Source organism: Triturus cristatus, chromosome 1_2, assembly GCF_964204655.1.
Source record: "Triturus cristatus chromosome 1_2, aTriCri1.1, whole genome shotgun sequence".
NCBI lineage: Eukaryota > Metazoa > Chordata > Amphibia > Caudata > Salamandridae > Triturus > Triturus cristatus.
In genome coordinates, this window is record NC_140580.1 from 608,880,677 (window position 1) to 608,902,985 (window position 22,309).

At 41.6% G+C, this 22,309-nt stretch overlaps 1 protein-coding gene across 13 annotated transcripts in view; it reads left to right on the forward strand.

Annotated features, from left to right (window-relative positions):
* CCSER2 (coiled-coil serine rich protein 2) overlaps positions 1–22,309 on the forward strand; it is a 574,371-nt gene that overhangs the window by 231,546 nt on the left and 320,516 nt on the right. For all 13 annotated transcript variants that reach the window (XM_085607239.1, XM_085607272.1, XM_085607183.1 and 10 more), the window contains one exon: positions 11,700–11,790. In XM_085607239.1, the coding sequence (XP_085463365.1) occupies positions 11,700–11,790 (91 nt within the window). The remainder of the gene's footprint in view (positions 1–11,699; positions 11,791–22,309) is intronic.

Genomic DNA, 22,309 nt, shown 5'->3' on the forward strand with positions numbered 1-22,309 from the left:
GTCACATATAGACTTTGTAATGGTAACCCGGAACGTATGGGAGCTAATAGCAGATTTCAAGGTAGACAACAGGACAGAGAGTGATCATTTCCCTCTCCAACTGTGGTTAGATCCTCATCCATTTATTACTAGGTCTGACGTAGAAATGACATCAAAAATATCAATTGGGGAGTTACAAATATCTAACAACAGATGGCCATACATCTTGGGATCGGAAAAAACTTTGATAAACATCTATAATGCTTTTACGGAAATCGTGGGAACACCCCAGCCACCTTTAGTGGGTACTCAGGGTGTTCTTGATCTACATTATAAGTTGTTGGATGCTTTAACTCCACTACTGAGTAAAATGTATAAAACAGACAGTAATAGGGAAAGGAATTTTCTCGAGTCAGTGAATCCATGGTATAACAAAGATTGCCGAACAGCTAAATTAAGGTTGATTCAGGCAGTAAAATCTGGAAATCGTCTAGATATAAAAAACGGAAGATTAATTTATAACAAAACCATGGTGCAAGCAAAGAAAGCCTGGGATGAAAGTATATGGGAGGATCTTTTAAATGCAACTAAGCAGTGTGACCAAAGAACGTTCTGGAACTTAATTGCAAAGGGGAATAAGAAGGGTAGTTCAACTAAGGATATCTTTCTAGATGAAAATACATGGTGTGATCATTTCACCAAGCTTTACGCCAATAAAAAGGAGAGCTTGTCCCTTCAGGACTATGAGATAGATCTAGAAATGAGTAACGCTCCCTTACACTTTAGTTTAGAAGAATCCATGCAGGCCCTGCAAGCTGTGAAAATGGGCAAAGCTCCTGGTCCCGATAAAATCCCCGGTGACTTACTAAAACATGATATAGAAGTGTGGGGACCATATATAAATTTCCTGTGTAATTCGATTGCGGCAGGAACACCAATCCCCGATTCATGGAAAGGGGCAGAAATTTTAACAATTTTTAAAAAAGGAGACCGTTATGAACCTAGTAATTACCGCCCAATTAGTTTAATCGATATTTTACAAAAGATTTTTGCCAGACATATTTTAAATAGGCTTTTAGATTGGACTGAAGAGACTAAAATATTGACTAAATATCAAGCTGGTTTTAGAGCCAAAATCAGTACTATTGATCAAGTATTTAGGTTTATGTGCATCTGTTGGAAGTACATAAACTTAAGGAAGGGTAGTCTATATGTGGCGTTTGTGGATCTTAGGGCCGCCTTTGATCTTGTTCCGCGCAAATTGCTGTGGTCTACACTAAAGAATATGGCGGTCCCAGGGGAACTACTTAAGGAACTTATTAGGCTTCACACAGGGAATTATGCTAAAATTCGATGGGGAAAGGATGGCGAAATTTCAAGGGCTATTCCCGTAGACCGTGGTGTGCGCCAAGGATGCGTGTTAGCCCCAACACTGTTTTCCCTATATGTTAATGATATACCAAGTTATTTGAGTAACTGTGCGCATGATTCCCCAAAGCTAGGTGGTGAAGCGGTTATGGCATTATTATTTGCCGATGATACCATCCTCATTTCTCAAACACCGAGAGGCTTACAAAACTTGGTTGACGCATTCCAGAAATATTGTGTGGGGAAGGGGTTAGAAATAAACCCTAGCAAAACTAAGTACATGTCCATAAACCCCAAAAAATCCATCAGGAGTAATCTGTTCCTAGAGAATAAAAAACTGGAACAGGTTGGGAGCTTTACCTATTTGGGGATAATGTTGGACAGCAATTTGTCTTGGAAAGGGCAGATGGACAAAAGTTCCCTATCCCTCAAACAAAACTCAATGCCCATTTTAAAAGTCCATGGAGCCAGCTACTCCAAAGCTATATCTCTGGCTCTTGAAGTATATAAAGCTAAGGCACAATCGGCTGCCCTTTATGGTGCTGAGGTTTGGGGCTACTATTGTAATAATACCCTTGGAAAAGTGGAAAATCACTTTGTGCGTAGTCTACTAAAAATACCAACTAGAACCCCTTTGGTTCCCGTATTTTTAGATACCAATCTCAAAAAAATAGATTACCAAGTAATATTAAGACCTTTGTTATATTGGGTCAGGTTATGGGTAACCCCGGAATTGAGTGTTTATAAAAGTGGTCTAGTTGAATTATCTCAGATCGAGGGTTACCTGCATACTCCATGGGTAAAGTATGTTTCAAAGTGGTATGAGAAATTAGGGCTTGCACATTTATGGGATGCTCCACAGAATATGACACTGTCTTCTAGGAAGCTCGTAAAGGACACTTTCTGGTCGTATGTCAACAGAGAACTATTGCATAGCTCATCGTCTGGTAAATTGACCTTGGAATTTTTGAATTTCAAAGATACACCTAGTTTAGAGCAATTTATGGATGAGATCTGTCCCCCATTGGCAAAAACATTATACTTACAGTTTAGGTATGGGGTTCTACAGATTAATGCATATACATCCCGTTGGGGGGGGGGGGGGCAAAGGTCCTATTTTGTGCACCCTTTGTTCTCTAGGGGTTAAAGAAGACGTCGCCCATTTACTCTTTTTCTGCCCGACATACAAAAAACCAAGGGCTTGTTGGATCAAACCCGTTTGTAACTATATGGGGGTTAGATCCTACAAAGAGGCAGTGCGTATATTTAGGTCAAACACCTCACAGTTAGTGGTGTTTGGCACAAGTAGATTTTTATACAGTGTATATTTTATTAGGAAACGATCCGGTTATAAACTGTAAATACTTGATATGCTCTGCCTTCCCCCCTTTTTTTGACTTAAGTACATGTTTTATTGTCTCTCCAGCCCACGTAATTAATTCTCCTCTGGCTTTTAAACTATTTATAACTGTTATTTATATTTTTATACGCGGTATTGTGTACTCACGGGTTATTTATAAAGAAAAAAATAAAAGAAAAAAATTCTTTTTTTTTAATTTTTTTTATTTTATCGCCAACTAAATGTAATAATCTCCCATTATCATCATGGTTTGTATATATGTATGTTGTACTTATGTCTTGCTGACTTTTATGGCATATTGCCGAAATAAAGTGTAAATGAATGAATGACCATTTTCATACTGTCCTAGGGGGAAGCTTTGTTGGGAACTGTTCACTTTTTTAAGAAGCAATAGATCTTTTGCCTCATTGGTGATTATGCGGCTGGAACACTGGTTGGCAGGTTTTCATTACGTAGGAAGGACTCCAATGGCCTGTTGTGAGGACCTCGATCTCAAATACAAGATCATTATTTATAGAATACAAATATAGTGGGTTTTTGTACATGGACTATCAGGCATGTGAATAGTATTTATAAAAGCAGTGTCTGTTAAAAGTATAACCTATTCTAAAATGTCATGGGGCAACGATCATTTCCCTAAAATAGGCCTATCTGACTCAAGCTGAGGGGAATGCGTTTTAAAAAAAAAAATATGGGGAGGTTAGTTATGTTGATTTTTCCCTATTTTGAGAGCACTATGATCATAAGAATACCATAAAGCTGCCAGCTTACCGAAACATCATAAACTGCATACCTTTCTCTCGCACTGCTTCATTCATCACACTGCATATGCTACATTCTATAACACGTTTACCGTGCCTCGGTGGTCATCACACAAGACTTGGAAAAACTTCCCATTTAGGATCAAAACAAAGACCCCACAGTTCCAGCCACACACCCTACAAGGTGTGACATGCAACCCATTTAGGCAAGAGCTTTTGCCCCCCACACAAGTAGAAAGGGCTATATAAATTTGGAGCACAGTACAGTATCTGCTTAGGATATATTTACATCCAGGAAATCCAACTGGAAATCTTTTAGTTTATCAGGGATTACTCTGAACATTTGCAATAGGGCTAAACATTTGTGTTTGATATCCTGGTATGATTGTCTAGTAAGTCATTACAAACGTCTTTGTGGCGCTACATTGGATCTATTTTTTTGTTAACCTTCACAAGTGATAGTGTACATCAGCGATTCTTAACCTTTCACCTGCGGACCCTGAGGGGCCCCGGCATCTACTCGGGGGGGCCGCAACTATTGAGAAATTAGGGACTATAGGTAGCTTTTTAAAGTATAATACATAACAAATCAAAATATCTAACTGAAATTTGAAATCGGAGGCTAACAATTAAGCTGATTTCCTTAGTTTTATTTGTGGGAGCAACTCAACTACATTAGTTTAGTGAGTTGGTATCCACTAGTGAAGCACTTGTATGCTCTGACATAAAGACAAAGTGATATGCTATAGCTTAGCATGTCTCTTTATATTTTAGAAATAAAACCGATTTTTTCAATGCTACAAAGTCCAATTAAAGGTTTGATCATTATATTTTTTCTTTGTGAACGAAAGACAGTATTTCATAATTTATTTGTTTGATGTATACTTGTTTCTGTAGTTTTGTGTATTTTTTTAGGTTCACATCATAGAAATTGTTTAGACTGGGTTCCCAGGCTTCTAACATTAGGTCAAAATGTTAAGGGCTGCAGGTTTTATGCCATTTTATGAAATCAGGGTTTTTATGATTTATTTCGCTGTAATTCAGCTTGTCCAATTTGAAGACCTGAATATGGATTTCAAATCGTCTACACAGCCATAACATTCATGTGCAGTCGACTATAGAAGGTTGTGATTTCAGTTAAATCTAGCATTAGTAAATGCACTAGTTTTCACCTAGTTGGTTAATAATAAGCTTTTTTGTTGTAGCTTGCCGAGTAGTTGTACAATAAAAGTTACAGAAAGTATGTTAAAGTCTTATGACTTGCTAATGTACAAAAAATGAATATATTGTGCTGTTACTAGCGGAGTTATACAGTGGAGAGATTAGCTAAATGGTGGAGGACAAAGATAAAAAACATGTAACTGATATGTAGTCTTGATAGTGGTGCAGCTATGGAGAGAATAGGTAAAGGGTGGATGAAAAACCATCCAAACCAGAAAGAAAAAAAGATTACAAAAATGAGTTGAAAAGGTGGGGTTTGGTTATTGTCCATTGTTAAGATAAATTAAAATTAACTTTACAACTGTACAATTTTTTAAATGAGCACTTGTACAATATAAGTGAAAGAAACACTCCAAAAGTGAGATTGTTTGGTTGAGTTGGGCAAGTTATTTTTTAATGATTTCTCTTACGAAGTTTTATTTTATTTAGCACTGCACAATTTATTTATTGCGAAAAAACTTAAACATGAACATAACCTCTGAAACAATAATGAGCATATAGTAAACATTTGCACTGGAATTGTCATTGGCAGTGTGTCACATATGGTTTACAATTTTTCTTTATTTAAAAAGTACACTGTGACATTTCCAATTACTGTGTTATAAACTTTGAAGTTTGTATGTTGTAACAAATACTGTATTTTTTTCAAGGCATTTGTTCCAAGTCCCAATGCCACTTCATCTCCTGCACCATTAAAAACATGACCCTAGTGCCTGCTAGATACCTGCACTTTGTCGGTTTTAAGAATGTGCTGCTGGTGTTCTTTATATTATATAACAACACAGATACAGTAGGCTGTTTAAATTACTTTAGACAACTCAAACCCTTTTTTTAGCAACTAATCAGCTAAAATACAAGGCGTAAAACAAGCTAAATAATTCAAAGCATTAAAAATGTGCAGTTAATGTTTTTTTATATTATATAACAATGAAAATACAGGATGCTGTTATCATTACTTTGGAGAACTCAAACCTTTTTTAGCAAGTATTAAGCTAAAATACCACGTGTTAAAACTATGCAAATAAATATTATAAATGCATTTTACATCCACGGAAAGATGAACCGCATAATTTGCCCTGGTGGGAAAATCACTTCTGCTTCAGTTTACAGAGTATTGCTCAATTACCATGTTGCATATTCTTATGGCCAGCGCAAAATACAGCAAACAATACCACTTGTTTTTCATGCTAGAACAATACAATATGCACAGTAAAGGCCAGTCAGTAAGCAGGTAGGTGGGTAAGACTGGCTTTCTTTCAAAGCTAAACAGTCGGTGTTAAAGTGGAGAACTCGTAATAAAGAAGAAAATAACTTTTTTTTTTTTTTTTAATTTAAAAGTATTCCAAAATAATAGATACCTTCCAAAAAAAGAAAGCAGCACAAATTCAATGCAGTCACCAAACACGCTTGCTCACAAAGACAAGCTTTGACGCAATGTGAACACAATGCCCAGCAGCTGGAATTTTCCAATTCACTGCTCCTGAAACTATACAGCCTCCCTTCCTGGCCAGTAGAAGGAGCAGGCTGAAATCACAAAACTCAAATACTTTTAGAACAGGCACATGACCGTGTTCACAATCCAAGACTCTGTGGCAGTTGACTGGCGCTGTAATGTTATCCAGAAACTATCCCAACGTATAAAGGAAAACATCTCTTCAGACACCACCACGGAGCGTGCTCATGTAAAGGGCTGCAATCACTTTCATTTGGGTTTATGCTACATAATGTGCCAAAAGCACATGACACAGGAAAATAAAGAATTTTAGGTTTTAGATATTTTTTATTGATTTTTAGAAAAGGCAAGTGATACAGATCGACCCACCTACATCCACTGGACATTTGTCAAACAGCTACAGTTGGACTATGTATGCATCACAGAAAAAGGGGGGAAGAGAATGAAAGACATAGAGGGGTCGCTGGACCCTTTACAAGACCAGTCTTATCAAGAAATGGACTGGTATGAGGAATTGGGTGAGGCAGCCTATTGGATACCTCTTCAGATTCTGGCCTACTTTCTCCCCCACACCGTGGCTATGGAAGAGGGAGCATCATACACTATGCTAGTTCGAAGGACAGCTGAGCTCCTGGGCCTTCAGCTCCCTTCTGTGGCAGTCGAGGCGAATATGTTGACAGAGGTCCTGCAGTCTAGTGTCTCCTCCTCTGAACCCTTGCTGCCTTTCAATGAGGCCTTAAGAGATGTCCTACTGGGATCCGGTTCCAAGCCCATTACAGGGGCTCCTGTGAATAGGACAGTTGCCTGCTGCCCTGCACTGGGTGACCTAAATTTCCTCACCAACCACCCTACCCCGATACCTCCAGCTTGGGCACAGGTTATGTAGGCGTGGACTAAAAACCGACGGGTCAAACTTGGCCCAACTCGTAGAGAGCGTCGCATGAGCAAACTGCCTTTTTTCAGGTACATGACCATTAATAGAAAAAGAAACCAAAAAATGGTTCAACCAGCTAAGAGGAAGTGGGTATTCAACGATAGTACCAGCCAGTAGCGCACCTCCCAATTTTCCTACATTTTGTGGTCTGTATTCTCAACATTTCTTTGTAGTTCATCTTGACAGTTGCTGTCATATTTTCAGTGCCACTCAGGGTGCCGACATAATTTGATGTTTATGCTACTGAGGTTGAGTTGGGTTGAATGGAAAGCTTTTCAGAAGAAAAATATTTTTAAATTGCTTGCTTCTTGTTGAGCCTCCATATAGCATTTTAGCAGCAGAGGCACCCATATTTTTACTGACCTCATAAAACTTTAGAACTATGACAGAAATTGTGATGGCTAAATAGCAGAGAAGGCTGCGGTAATTTCTTGGTTCTGATTTACTTTGATTCCTCGCTCAAGAAAGAGAAACCACTGTAGGTTCAACAAGGATGCTCATGGTATGTAATATTTAGGAAATATTTCATAACGATTTGCATAATAAATGTATGTGTCCTGTTGCTCTTGTTTGGATTTAGAGCGGAGCATTATACTGTTATCGCCTCAAACGTTTGGCACCACTGGTTTCATGTTAATTTGGATGCCAGCCCCTCTGAGATCTGCCTGTCTCCTAATTTTTAGTCTTATGGAAACATTTGTGTGTAATCGATGTGGTAATCAGCAGACCATTACACATTCAGTGTTTTGCCCCCATATTTCTAATACAGTTGTCAACAAATGGTCCTGCTTTAGGTTGTGTGTCTTTTCCTTAGGTTGAGGTTAGACACTGTGGGAAGAAATCATATTGCAAGTGGCATTTGAATATTTACAAGCAGAGACTCGAGTTAAAGGAGATGAGATCATCAACGATTGAAAAGTTCAAAAAGCGAAATGGTTTGGAAAGGTAGTGGTTTTAGGCTTTGATTGCAACAAGTGATCAGCACTTTTTTGTATGTCATTTTGTTTTGTTATGGTTCTGTCATTGATTGGGCTCATAAACTTCTCCGTGTGGTTTGCATGTTTCGAAGGTGGTGGGAATTCGACACGGAGATGGTTGCCGGTAGACCGGTGAGAAGCTGCACCGTCTGGTGCAAGGCTTCTCTCGTCAAACTATTCAATATTTATACTTAGTTTCACGATCTTTCATTGACACAACATGAATATTGGCGATGAGTTGGTGAAGAGAAAAAGAAGCCTGGCCATGTGTAGTTCTGCAGTCATTGGTGGCGATACTGTCCGGCACTAAGTGCAGTGGTTGGCAGCGCTACTGTCTGGCCCTTCATTATGTGTTTGTGGTGTGGGGCCTTCAGCATCGTGATTACTGTGCCGTCGATTGACTTCTAGTGTATGCCTTGAGGTTGTCTGCCTTGATTCAAGAGGCATCATGAAGGGAGAGTTGGGGAGCGCATGCACTCGTGTGGTGCGAGATCTTAGCTCATATGCGGTTGGGCTAGTGTGACATGTATGCCTGTGTATCACCTTGTTATTATGCCCAGCGGCCACCATATTAGATTGGGCAGGAGTTGTCGTGTTCTTAGCAGTACAACGTAATGCTGAGAACTTGGAGGTTCCTAACAGCGGCTTGTTCTTACGGTGACATGCACACATGAAACAACATTTATGGTGACAGGCACACTTCATTTTAATTCAAGGTACTGTGGTTTATTAAATTTACACCTGCACAAACTGACAGGCACACCTTAAGTTTGACATGGTATTGTATTCTTAACAGTTTAACCCCATTATAAGTATTTTATGATGACAAGCACATCAGCATTCGGAATTAGGGTTCTGTAGGTCAATAAATTGATGCCTGCGCGAGCGGTGACAGGCACACCTAAGGTATTTAGATCGTTTGTTTCTTTGCAACAACTTTTCACAACAACTGTTTAGTTTAGTGTGTAAACTACTGTGTTTGTAACATGGCCTCGCCTCAGTTTGTAGCACAACCTCAGCCATTTTCACTGTATTCAGGCAAACCAGGTGTAAAACAACATATCTGGTACAGGAATTTTAAGAAAATTATTTGTTAGGAAATTTCATCCAGAGAGAAACGAGGCTTTTCTGATAAGCTGGTTAGGTGCCGCTGCTCAAGACATTTTTGATAGTCTTCTGGAGGTGGGGCCACCTGAGGATGTCTCCTGTGACGATTTCGAGAAGCTGTTGCACGATTAGATGCTCATTTTGATGAACACCCGAAAGTAGTTATTGAAAGGTTCCATTTTATTTTCATGAAAGCAAGGTAGTGAGGAAACTATTGATGAGTTTATTGCACATCTCAGAATTTTAGCAGCATCTTGCGAGTTTGGCATCAGCATGGATACTTATGTTCATGATCAGCTTGTGTTAGGCTGCTGTAGCAAGGAAATCCAGGAAATACTCTTAAGTACATGTAATCCTTTTTTGTCTGAGTTAATAGAGGTTACCAGAGGAGTTGAGAGATCTATGATTTCTTTGAAGATTTTATCTTCTGGGAGTAGTATAGAAGAAGTAAGTGTTGGAGCAGTACGTCTTGAAGTGAAGAAAATGGAAAGTGACAGTAAAGACAGTGTTAAAACAAGTCACTGTTCTCTTTATGGTTCACAAACACATGTTGCAAATGCTCCTATTTGTCCAGCTGTAAAACATAAATATTTATAATACAACAAAGTCGGCCACTTTGCGAAGATTTGTAGATCAAAAGGTGGTGGGGGAGTAGTGGGAATTTCGAAAAAAAAATGCAGGTGTCTCCAGGATACACGTTGATGAAGAGGAGAGGTTGAGAGTATGCCAGGATAAATTTAAAAATGTCATTTTCACCATCCCCTCTGATGTTAAATGTGCGTTGAGGGGTCCATTTTGTGTCATGGGCATTGATATAATAAAGGTACTGGTGATGGCAGATTCAGGCTATACCATCACTATTTTAGACCATTCTATTTTTAAGGAAAATCGGTGCCGTGAGCAGTTGAATGAGTGCGACATTTCACCTAAGGCGTTTGGTGTATTTGATATTCAAATGTTGGCATGATTCAGGAATGTGGTGTCATTCATGGGAAAGAAGATAGTCACAAAGGTCTACGTGGCTTTTAATGTAAAGTAAGGGTGGTTCGACCTACTTACTGTGTTACGATCTCTCATTGACACAACACACTTGCAGTTGACATGTAATGAAACCATAAAAGCTTTGGCCTATCTATTGGCGACTTGTGTTGAAGTACCTTGAATTGACAAAGCAAGAGAACCCAGTGGTTTTAAGTGAGGGTGACATGGTCTAGTGGCAGAGTGCCTAGCTTTGGAGCCTTCGAAACCTGGGTTGACATTTGAAGAAAATTGCGATTCGGGGCGACTTACTTATCCTTTAAGTGAAAATGTGTAATTAAATGGATATGTGTTCAATTCAGATATGAAAAACAATGGTACATTGCACTGTTTCACATCATCTCATATATAGCAGTGATCGGACTCCATACAAATTCTGGTTCCAGCCCTCTGGTTGCACCCGGGCCCCACATACAGCTTCATAGCACTTCATGATAGGGGTGATCCTGCAACAATAAAAACATCCTCTCTCTATAATGCTTCACTGCTTGTAGGAACAATATATGTGAGATATTAAACCACCTAAGTATGTTATTTTATGCGTTTTTGTAAAGCGCACTATCCTCTGTGAGGGTACCTTGATGATAAGCACATCCGCGTGGCTAGCCCTGCCTATGTTAGGTTGGTTAACTGAAAAACCAGGTCTTTAGTTTACGGAATTCAAGAAGAGAGGAGGAAGCTCTGAAGTGCAGTGGTAGGCCGTCCATGCTTTACGAGCGGTGTAAGAGAACGCCCGTCCTCATGATCTAGTTCTCTGTATGTGAGGAGTAGAAAAAATAAGTCTGTTGGATGTATCATCTTTTCTGAAAGATTTCCTCAGACCTGTTCCTCTCTTTAAGAGCAGAAAATAAGTTTAGGTTGCATTCCTTCAACATTCTTTGAATCCACCATCCAAAGTATACAGATTATTTTAACACTACCTTTTTAGAAAAAAAAGCAGTGCCTAAGATCCTGTGCTGTGTTGCTTGCCATTCTTGGTCAGTTGATGAGAAATTTGATTGGAACCTAGTTGCTGATCCAAATAGTTCACTTGCCTAGCACCCCTAGTAATTCACTTGATTGAATCTATCTGGTGAACCAGAATCCTTCACTCACAAATGGCCATTTTTCTTAAAGTATTTTTTCTGGATGTGTATAAAGTCTGACTCTTGTCTAGTACTGTATTAATATGTTGCACTTAAGGTGCCATATTGCTCAATAATTTTTTCCATCCCTCATCCTTCGACTTTGGGAGGATATGCCACATGGTATTGATAGACCCTATTACCCTTTTTTTATCACAAATAAAAATCCGCAGAGTGGACTAGTAAATTGAACAGTTGTAGTTATGTTTGTTGAAAGATGCTTATCCTCTGAAACAAGTTATGAGCAGAAGCAAAAAGTACTTATATATGTAGGGGCTGAAAAGGGCTACAGTATAGCTGAAAAAGTGCACATAGTAGGATAGGTACTTCAAATATAAGCAGACTACGGCTTCTCATGTTTCTTAATTACTTTGTAGGATGTTTTGAATAACCTCGATTCCTGTGACATAGAAGATGATGACCTTATGTTAGATGTGGATCTTCCTGAAGACGCACCCAGCACCGGTGGTTGGTATAAATATATATTTTAAAAAACCTGTTTTGAATGTGGTCTGACAGCTCAACCCAAAACGGAGGGGGGGAGGTGAACAGTGATTCATGTGCCTCCATTTAAGATCTGTGCTTCTTTAACAAATGCACATCAGTGGCTACCTGAAACACCGAATGCTAATGACCCTAACCTTGGATTTTCATAAATTTGGGAGCTAGCTTGCCTGACATATTATACTGTGAGTTAAAGAATTCTATGTGACGCTATTTTGACGATGGGATTTAGAAAAGTAGTTCTGTTGTTTCTAATTATGTAATATTGGAGTATTGATCTTTAAATCTGTAACGTGATTTTCTTTTATACAAATGGATTCAAATGTTTTGCAATTTCATTTCGCAGAATCACTTCATTTTCTTAAGCGTACCTTACATTTTTTATTCATTAAACCTATTCTTTTATGATGAGGCAGCCTGTCAAATGGGATAGGAATTTATTTTGTGAAACTATTTTGGTAAACAAAAACTGCAGAAAGGGGACAATACTCTGTTGCACGAAGGCTCAACCATGAGGTAGGAAAATATCCCATATGTATTTAGTCCCACTGGGATTGTCTTTTTTTTATTAATCACTGATCAAAGAGGAAGTTAATTTGCCAGCTATGGCGGTGTTGAGAGTGCACACATGCATGATTTAGAATCTCTCATCTGATGGATCTTTTTTAAGTGACATAGACACAAAGAGAGTTAACAATATTAAAACAGTTAAACTTTTGTGTAGCCCATTTTGCCCCACAATAAGGACCTGGAATCAGTAATTGAAGCTAAGTAGTTTTATTACAAATTAATACATGCATATGAAGAGTATATTAAAAAGATGCAGAATTACAGCTGCAAGCTGAAGTAGAGGAACGGGTTCAGTCTCAGTAGAATCAGATATGAAATAATCACAGCCATAGCAATACAAAAACTGGGAAATAGGCGTAGGTGTTCCTTAAAGAAACTTCGATTCTCTCTCCAAAATATGAATAAGTTCGAAAGTCATCTATTCAGGGCTCTAAGTTTAGAATAAGGATGATTCGTAGAATAGGGTCTCTAAGAAATTTGGATAAGAGAGAAGGTGTCCACATAGTAAAGACTCCAATAGAAGTCTTCAGAATTTGAATACGTTTTTAGCATGAAGCTTCACACTTGCAAAAATAAAGGAAGCAGAGATGTCTGGACCCTCAAAGTCTAAGTGAATCTGCCTTACCTTATAAAAGTGGGAGCATTAATTACAACCAGTAAAACTTCAACAACAATCGTATCTCTTCCCACACCACCAGGAACCAATCAGTTCTCTTCCTGGGATGTGCATCTGCCATATTTGTTGACTTTCACATCCCACAGAACTTGGACAATTACTGCAACCATGAACATCCTCCGTTCCCAATGTGCGATGAACAGAAGGCTTCATCTACTCATTAGGTCTACACGTTTCATGCCAATATGTCTCTTCTCATGCCTTACTATCAAGAAACTAGCACAGACAATAATACCCCTTTTCTCTAGCTAATGAAACCTGGAAAATGCATGCAAAGGAAAAGGACAACCTGGCAGAGCAAAATGCATTTAAAAATGAAGGCCTTTAGTCATGCTAACTTTAACTAAGCATTTAAATATGCATTTCAAATACATGGTTATACTTTAGCACATGTAACTCATAAAGAAATGCAATATGCGAATACAATTATACATGATTACACTTTCAAAGGTAACTTTCGAAACATATGCGATGGTGACTTAAAAAGCAAATGCAAACGTGACTACAGAATGCATTTTCATGTTTAACTGAACATCAGTGCACTTGTTTATAAACCTCTAGTCTCTACAGTGAATGCATTGCATTTCATTAATGTGTTTAAATGTTCACATGTGTTAAAAAGGTTATGACACCCGGTAAATATAGTGTCACATGTAGATGCAGAAGGGCATTTCTGTGACCTGTAGGGGTGGAGTCTAAATTGTGCTGCTTCATTATATTTATTGTATTTACAATCTGTAGGTTTCCAGTTTCAGGCTATAAGGATTTTTATTACAGCCAGTCTGTTCTTTCTTATCTGAAAAGCAAATCAGCTAAGTGGTCTTCCTTATGGACTCCTCAAAACCTTTACATTGTGCATCATTCTTTAAGTTTACCTGTCTAAAAATACTCCTCATGTTTTCATTAGCTTGGCATTGTTAACCGTTCTTACACTGTTTTTCCCCTTTTCTCTCATTTGGTCATTTTTCAAAATTTGCTTCATTTCAGTCAACTTGGAACTCTGTGTGGTAGTTGCACCTGTGAAGCCTTGACAGAATGGAAATTAATGTTCGAGGCATGTGAACTGTAGATCACATGCTTTGCATAGCCTACCGTCTAATGTTGGGTCTGGATGTTTGCACTTTGTTTTTATTTGAAGAAGTCTTTTCCAATCACTAGGTAGGTGACTCCTGCTTTCGGTGATAGTGCACATGGGCATCGGCTCCATTGCTCGGATGTGAATTGCTGCGCTCCAGTTCGGCACTGTTTCTCGGGTTCTCTTCAACACGCAATCCACTACCCTTGACGGTATTGTTTCTGGATCGCGTTTCCCTTTCTCTGCATATCGTTTCGACTCAAAGACCTTCGATCGGAAAACTCGCGAAGGGCCGTTGGGCCTACCCGCGCCCGGCTCGCTAGAAGTCAATGGAACGGACTCCATTCAAACTCTGTCCCGGGTGTCGCGCCAAGTTTCCGCGCACCGACCTGCATGAAGTGTGCAACCTCTGTCTATCACTGGAACATGATGAGAAAGACTGTGACGTGTGCTGATCGTTTTGATAGAAGAAGACGCTTCGTGACCGTCAGGCTCGAAGTCACGAGGTGCAACATCAAGGCGGCTCCTTACTGGATATCTTTGGCGAAGATTCCGACTGAGAAAAAATACAAGCTCAAGTAGCCGAGGAAGCAGAACACGTCTCCGAGACCGACTCCGACATGGAAGAAGAGGAGCAAGTTACACCGGGGTGAGCGTACCGTGAGTACAGAAGCCCCATTGAACCAACAACACAAGACCAAAAAGGCTCCTGTCCTTCCTCTGCCTGCGGGCCAAGGTTGGCACTGAGAAAAGGTTTTGAGCGCCCCACCCCCAGGCTCGGCTCCGAGACAGAAGGAGAAGCCTTCCGGCTCGGGCTCGAGTCTGCTCCGTCCAGACCCTCACCTCCCGACGACAATATAGAATAGATTGAGCTACCTAACAGGGCTGCTCATTATCATGGGGTGGAACAGCATGATGAGGCTTTAGAGGAGGATTTCTTATTCGAGACCCTAAGTTCCTCTCAAAGAGCTAACCGTACACTGCCAATGCTTAAGGGGATGCTTAAACACTGCAGATGAGGTTTTAAATATCCTGTAAGGGCAAGAATCATCACACCTCGGGTTGAGAAAAAATATAAACCTGCACACACTGACCCTGCCTACATCAGGAGTCACCTGCCCTTCGACTCTCTTGTGGTTTCCAATGCTTGCAAGAGAGCTAACTCACAGACCACAGGTGAGGCCCCTCCTCCTGATAAGGAGTCAAAGTTTATTGATGCCTCTGGCAAAAGGGTAGCGTTACAAGCGGCTAATCATTGGCGCATTGCTAATGCTCAGACTTTGTTAGCCAGATGTGATAGGGCTCATTATGATGAGTTAGAAAAGCTCATGCAATTTCTGCCTGATGAACACAAATCTAAGGCTAATGAGATTATTCAGGAGGGCAAACTAATCACCAATACCTCCATCAGGTACGCCCTAGACGCAGCAGATACAGCAGCGTGCGCAGTATACAACGCTGTACCGCTGCGCAGGCATGCTTGGTTAAGAATTTTGGGTCTCAAACCTGAGGTGCAGGCCTCTATTCTCAACCAGCCATTTGACAAGAACCCTCTTTGGTCCAGCAGTTGACACCTCGCTGGAAAAAAGGAAAAAAGATACTGAGGTCGCAAAGCCCATGGGGACTTTGCAGTTACCTACAAATAGGGGTGCCTTTCGTTGCTCCTTTTACAGGGGCGGCTCCAAGAATATTTCCACTGAAAATCCCTCCTCTTCTTACAAGGGCAACAACCAATCGCCCTCATCAAGAGGCTATTTCAGAGGAGGTTTTAGAGGAAACAATGGTAAGGGAAGAGGCAGAGGCAACTATACACGCACTTCCCCCGCAAATAACAAGCAGTGACTTCCTTCCACTACCCCTCAATCATTCCACTCCTGTTGGGGGATGTGTCTCCCAATTTCTCCCTGTCTGGAACACAATCACCTCCGACAAATGGGTTCTACAAATTATCCAATATGGTTACTTCCTGGAACTTAGTGACTCCTCCAAACATTCTTCCAAGATCACACGCAATGTCACAAGAGCATCTCACCCTTCTAAAGCAAGAGGTTCTCGCTCTGTTAGAAAAGCTATAGAACCAGTCCCATTAAAATATCAAGGGGCCGGGTTATACTCCCTGTACTTCTTAATTCCCAAGAAGGACGGCTCTCTCAGGCCTATACTAGACCTCAGAGAACCAAATCTGTACATTCAGTCTTGTCACTTTCACATGGTCACACTCCAACAAGTGCTACCGCTCCTTCAACAAAGCGACTTTCTGTCCACTCTGGACTTAAAGGACGCCAGTATCCATATCCCAATACACTCTGCTCATCGCAAATACCCCAGGTTCGTAGTAGCAGGGCAGCATTATCAATTATCACTTCAAGGTGCTCCCATTCGGAGTAACTACCCCACTCAGGGTTTTCACCAAATGCCTGGCAGTAGTCGCAGCTCATCTACGAAGACAACACATTCACATCTTCCCATATTTGGGCGACAGGTCCATAAAATCCAGCTGGCAAAAAAGCTGTCTACGTCACACTCGCAAAACAGTGCAGTTGCTCCAAGATCTTGTATTCACAGTCTGTCCAAATCCCATCTCCAACCATCCAAGACACGGCCGTATCTGGGTGCCACAATAGATACACAAAAGGCTTTGGCCTACCCCAATCCGGCCAGACTCTACTCTCAGTATCAGCCTCAGCACTCATTGTCAGCTCGAGTGTTCATGCAGTTACAAAGGATGATTGCGTCTTGCATCCTAATAGTCCCTTACCTGAGACTTCAAATGCGTCCCTTCAGGAGTGCTTAGCACGTCAGTTGAACCAGACTTCATGTCCATTATCAGATCTAGTGTTGGTGGACAGCTGCACCCATCGCTCTCTGCAGTGGTGGAATACACAAAACCTTTCAAAAGGGCGGCCTTCATTGACCCAGTTCCACAGATAGTGCTAACAGTAGACGCATCGCTCACTGGTTGGGGAGCTCGTCTCCAGACGCATACAATTCAGGGCATGTGGTGCCTGCAACAGAAGCAGCTCCACATAAATCATCTAGAGCTACTAGCGATTTGTTTTGCAAAGCGTTTCATGTTCATCTAGTAGGCAAAGCTGTCCTGATCCATACAGACAACATGACAGCAATGTACTACATACACAAACAGGGGGGGGGGGGACACACTCTCTCCAGCTATTACAACTAACACAGACTATCTGGAGATGGGCTATACATCACAAAATGTATCTCCTTGCAGAACATCTTCGAGGAGTAAATAATCAGATTGCAGATCTGCTCAGTCGTCAAAGACAACAGATTCATGAATGGGAACTCCACCCCCAAGTTCTCCTCCTATTTTTTCAAATGTGGAGATTTACAGACATATATCTGTTTGCCACAAACCTAAATGCAAAATGCCCAAGCTTCGCATCCAGGCATCCACACCCATTGTCCAAAGGCAATGCGCTATGGATGAATTGGTCAGGAATATAAGCCTATGCTTTCCCGCCGCTCCCACTCATTCTATGAGTGGTTCGGAAGCTCAGACAAGCGTCCCTGACACTAATCCTAGTTGCTCCCACATGGGCCCAGCAACCCTGGTTCACAACCCTAGTTCCTCAACAAAAACTACATCTCACTCCCAATCTCCTCACTCAGAGCCATGCAGGGATAAGACATCCAGATCCCAGTCATCTCAACCTTGCGATCTGGCACCTGAAATCTTAGTCTGGCTACCTTAATCTGCATGAGTGTTGTTGTCGAGTTTGTATATAGACCCAAACTTTAATATACCCTGGGTTCCTATTCGCATAGTTCCTTCTTCTCTTTGTGATTCCTGTCTGCACATTTTGGTCTCGCCTGGCGTTAGCAGTGCGCATTCGCTGCTCTCGCCATGCGAGGGCCTTTTGGAATCAATACTGATTCCGCAGCTAGATGTGCAAGCGTACGGACGGACAGAAGATGTGCACGCGCTCATCAGCAGCACCCTGCTGCTGGCATGGCAGCGCCCCCTCCTGGCTGGTACCATCGTATGGTCTCCTCTCCGCGCTTCAGATGTCACATTTCCTCACATTTCAATTTACAACGTACTCTGAAGACTACACTCGCATGTAAACAAACATACAAGTGCTACTCAGAAGTCCATGGGCGGGCAGCTGTGCATTGTATGACATCATCTTAGGTGCCATGTTCCAGATCAGAACTGTATGAATGCAGTTTAAGTACAATGACAATATACGTATGCACGCCTGACCGTGTGCTAGAGTTAAAGCGTGCATGATGGTGTACATTGGGACCGAGGCCTGGCCCCCTTCTCCGCATGGTTGTCTCGGGTGCTCCCGGTGCCGTGGCTCATGGCGCTAGTTCCCAGCCGTCATTGTCCGTGTCAGGGACACGCTCCGCCGATACCGCCCACTACAAATACATTGAATCCGGCTCGTCAGCGCAGACTTGCGGGGACCGCCCCGACTGCAAGGCACAGAGCTGCGTTAACCCACAGGGGAAAGGTGCGAGTTGGGGAGGGGTGCTTCTGTCAACACGTAGGGGTTGAAGCGCCTAGCCAGGCAACCACTCTCGCCGAAGCCACGGAAATGGACAGAAATCAAGGTTGTGTTTTTAAATACATTTTTTCAGGTTTATCTATGCTAAAATAGGGGCTAAAAAGAGCTTGTAGGAATTTTTAAGTGATTTGGTTGCTTGCGAACAACCCTTAAATCGTGTAGATTACGTCTTTTTAATTTTGGCCAAAGTTTTTTTTTTTTTAAGTAGAATTGTTGGTCAATAAAAGCTGAGGTCTTGTCCCCTACGCATTCATAAAGTCTGATCGAGGTCGTCTGTTCAGTGGGATTTATTCTTGGAGAAAATTTTATTCCTAATAAAAATGTAGACTTTTTAAAATAAATTTTCCTGGTCGCATTGAACTATGGTCGGCGATAGTTTAAGCCAAGATCGATATCTGTGCACGGGAACCCTGATTTCACAAACCCTGTCCTCCTCGACACCTTCTTTCTCTGCAGCCTCCCTGGCTAATGTTTAGCCTGCTGGTCCTGTGTAGACTTGTGTGTGCTTAGAAGCCGCCTGGTAGTACGCAAAGCGCAATACTATTGGATATTTACTGTAAAACCCCGTATGCAGTGAGGTGTACATGCAATACCTCATCTGTGGCTGTAAATGGCGTGGCCCCCGCATACACACGTCATCTGTACCTGCCCTGTCTGGTTAAGGGTGGTGAAGGGCGCCGCTCCCCGCTGATTTCACAGCACAGAAGCTAGTACATTTCTGGGTTCGGTTTATCCGACAGGCTGCAGTAACGGCCAGTAGGCCCGAGTCACTAACCGGTGAGGGCGTTTCTTTGCACACAGGTGCTCTGATGCCCCCCGAGGGCCTTAGTGAAACCCTGTTGGAATACCGCTGTCTCCACAAAACCTTCGAACCTTGTTTATTTTTCCTAAATACGACTGGGTGGTGGATGGGAGAAACGGCACGAGTGTTTATTGCACTTTTTGTTTAATTAACAGAACGTATTTTTGAAGGTGGGGTTATATTCTCGGGGGGGGGGGGAATTACACATTTAAGCGATCTTGAAAGGAAGGTCGAGCAGGCCTTTTTAAAAAAAAAAAAAAAAAACCTCAGTTCCTATGATATACAGTGAACAAACCATTCCTCACCTGAGGTCTCTGAACTCGCCCTCTCCGCAGGGCACCAGGGGGGCATTTATGGAGTCACATTAATGCCATCTCTTGCTCTGCACATCATGGGCCTCTTGTCTGCACAGCAGAGGGCGCAGCCACGCCTGGGCATCTTGGGATGGGGGGGGGGGTGTTATGGTATGCCCGTTTCGGCCGTAAGCTTTATTTTCACGACGGTCGTAAAACAAGCGCAGCCTGCACCAACTTTCACAGACCTCCATCCTACTGATGGAAAGACTGTCTGTGGCAGGGGTCTGTGGAAGATACGAGGCCGTGATTCACAGTTCGGTGCTCGGCGGAACCTCGTCACGACGTCCCGTAGACTGGCCATATACGTGTCCGAGGCCTCGCACTCCCTCGTGGCAAGGGAGGAAGTAGAAAACTCCAGCCTTTTGTCTCTGTAACCATGTTGTGGGGGTCCTAGAACTCCCCCACACACCAAGGCGTGAGGGTGCGCTAGTTTTTCAATGTGTGATTTGCAGAAAGCGCCATGGGGTTTTTGGGGGGAGAAGCATAACTGGCATTAAACATTAAAAAGCATTAAAAATGCAATAGGTCTCGCCTTTCATTAAGTTAAAGCCATTTGCTTTGCTATACAATACGATTAGCAAAGCAAATGGCTTTAACTTAATCAAAGGCAAGACTTTTTGCATTTTCGATGCTTGTTATATTTGGTATGTGGTTTTGAGACGTTGTGAATATAGTGTTAATTGACACGAACACCCTCAATACTTTTTCTATAGAGCAGTGTCCCCTTCCCTGAGCTGTTGCCAAGTTGAGGTGAAGCAATTTACCCAGTCGTTCGTTACGGGTAAGCATCAAGTGTTGTTGTTTTTGTTTTTGCACACATAAGGGTTATGTAGGGAGAGGAATTTGTTGATCCCACCTATAGTGTTTTTTCATGTTTCTGTATGTATGTTGAAAGCCACTGACGATATCTTATGTGTCTATGTATCTGTTCCTATGTTCCTATTTAGGTACAGTCACCTTCCGAAGAATAGGAACCGGAAGCACTATTGGTTCCGTATTTCTCTAAATTTTCTTTTACAAACACATTTTCACTACGCAGCAGCATCTTTGAGGTCCTGACGAAAGCCTTGCCCGATTGCAGGGCATCATGGCTGAAACATGTTGACCACAATTTCTCACCTCACACATGCGGTTAAATCCATACCGCAGGTGCACTGTTTTTAATCCGGGCAGCGAGAGCATCCAAATAAAGCAAGTATTTTGTTCTCTCTAGCTAGTTTCATTATCACTTTCCCCATGTTATAGTATTATTTGCGCTGCGCCCTCACCTACACTACATGTCACGTTTGGTGCATTTAGAATATCTTTGTCAAGTAGACATCAAAACATCCCTGTGCTCCTCGCTCTCAGAGAGGGGGTTGTGACCCTCAGAGGAACTAGGTCTTCCTCTTGGAGGAGAATCCCAAATGATGAAGCATGCCACCTTCGGTGGGTGAGGGATTTCGTCCTGAAAGGGATTATCCCACAGTTAGGTCTGTGTGATTTTGTCAGTGTCTTTTTCTTTTGTGTTCATATAACCTAGACCCAAGGATTTTGATAGGTTTATTATATTACAGTGTTGGGGATGTAATCCTTTGCAGGACTTTAAATTCTCCCTAGGATCCTCCCCCTAAATTCTCTTTTTTGGTAGTACCTTAATCTCCCGCCAGACTGCATTAACATCATCAAAGAGGCTTGACTTCCTACCACAAGAGCATGCTATGCAGCAAAGTGGAAGCGGTTTGTGATATACTGCAATAACGATCTAATCAACCCGCTGGATTCTTCAGTTCAAAACATCATTTGCTATCTATTACATCTGCAGCGTTCAAATTTAGCGTACACATCATGCGCTTATATCTTGCTGAAATAACTGCATACCTACAGAACAGACAACATATGTCTCTCTTTAAATTGCCTGTCATTAATGCATTTTTGGAGGGACTTAAAAGAATAATTCCTCCAAGTCTTCCACCTGCTCCATTGTGGAATCTCAACATTGTCCATCTTTTGAGCCATTGCTTAGTTGTGAACTACAGTTTCTCACTTGGAAGGTAGCTTTCCTCATAGCTATCACATCACTAAGGAGAGTAGGTGAGCTTCAGGCACTAACCATAGAAGAACCATTTTTACAAGTACACCAAAACAAAGTGGCACCAATCCTACATTCCTACCAAAGTTTATTTCTGCCTTTCATATAAACCAATCTGTTGAGTTACCTGTGGTGTTCTCTCAACCAGATTCTGTGGCAGAACGTCCTTTGCACACTTCAGATGTGAAAAGAGCACTACTTTACTATTTAGAAAGGACAAAACCTTTCCGTAAAACAAAACAACTATTTGTGGCTTTTGGTCCACCACTTAAAGGCAATCCTATATCAAAATCAGGTATTGCAAGGTGGATAGTCAAGTGCATTCAGACATGCTATGCAAAAGCAAAACGAACATTGACAATTCCCCCTAGAGCAGACTCCACACGCAAACTAGG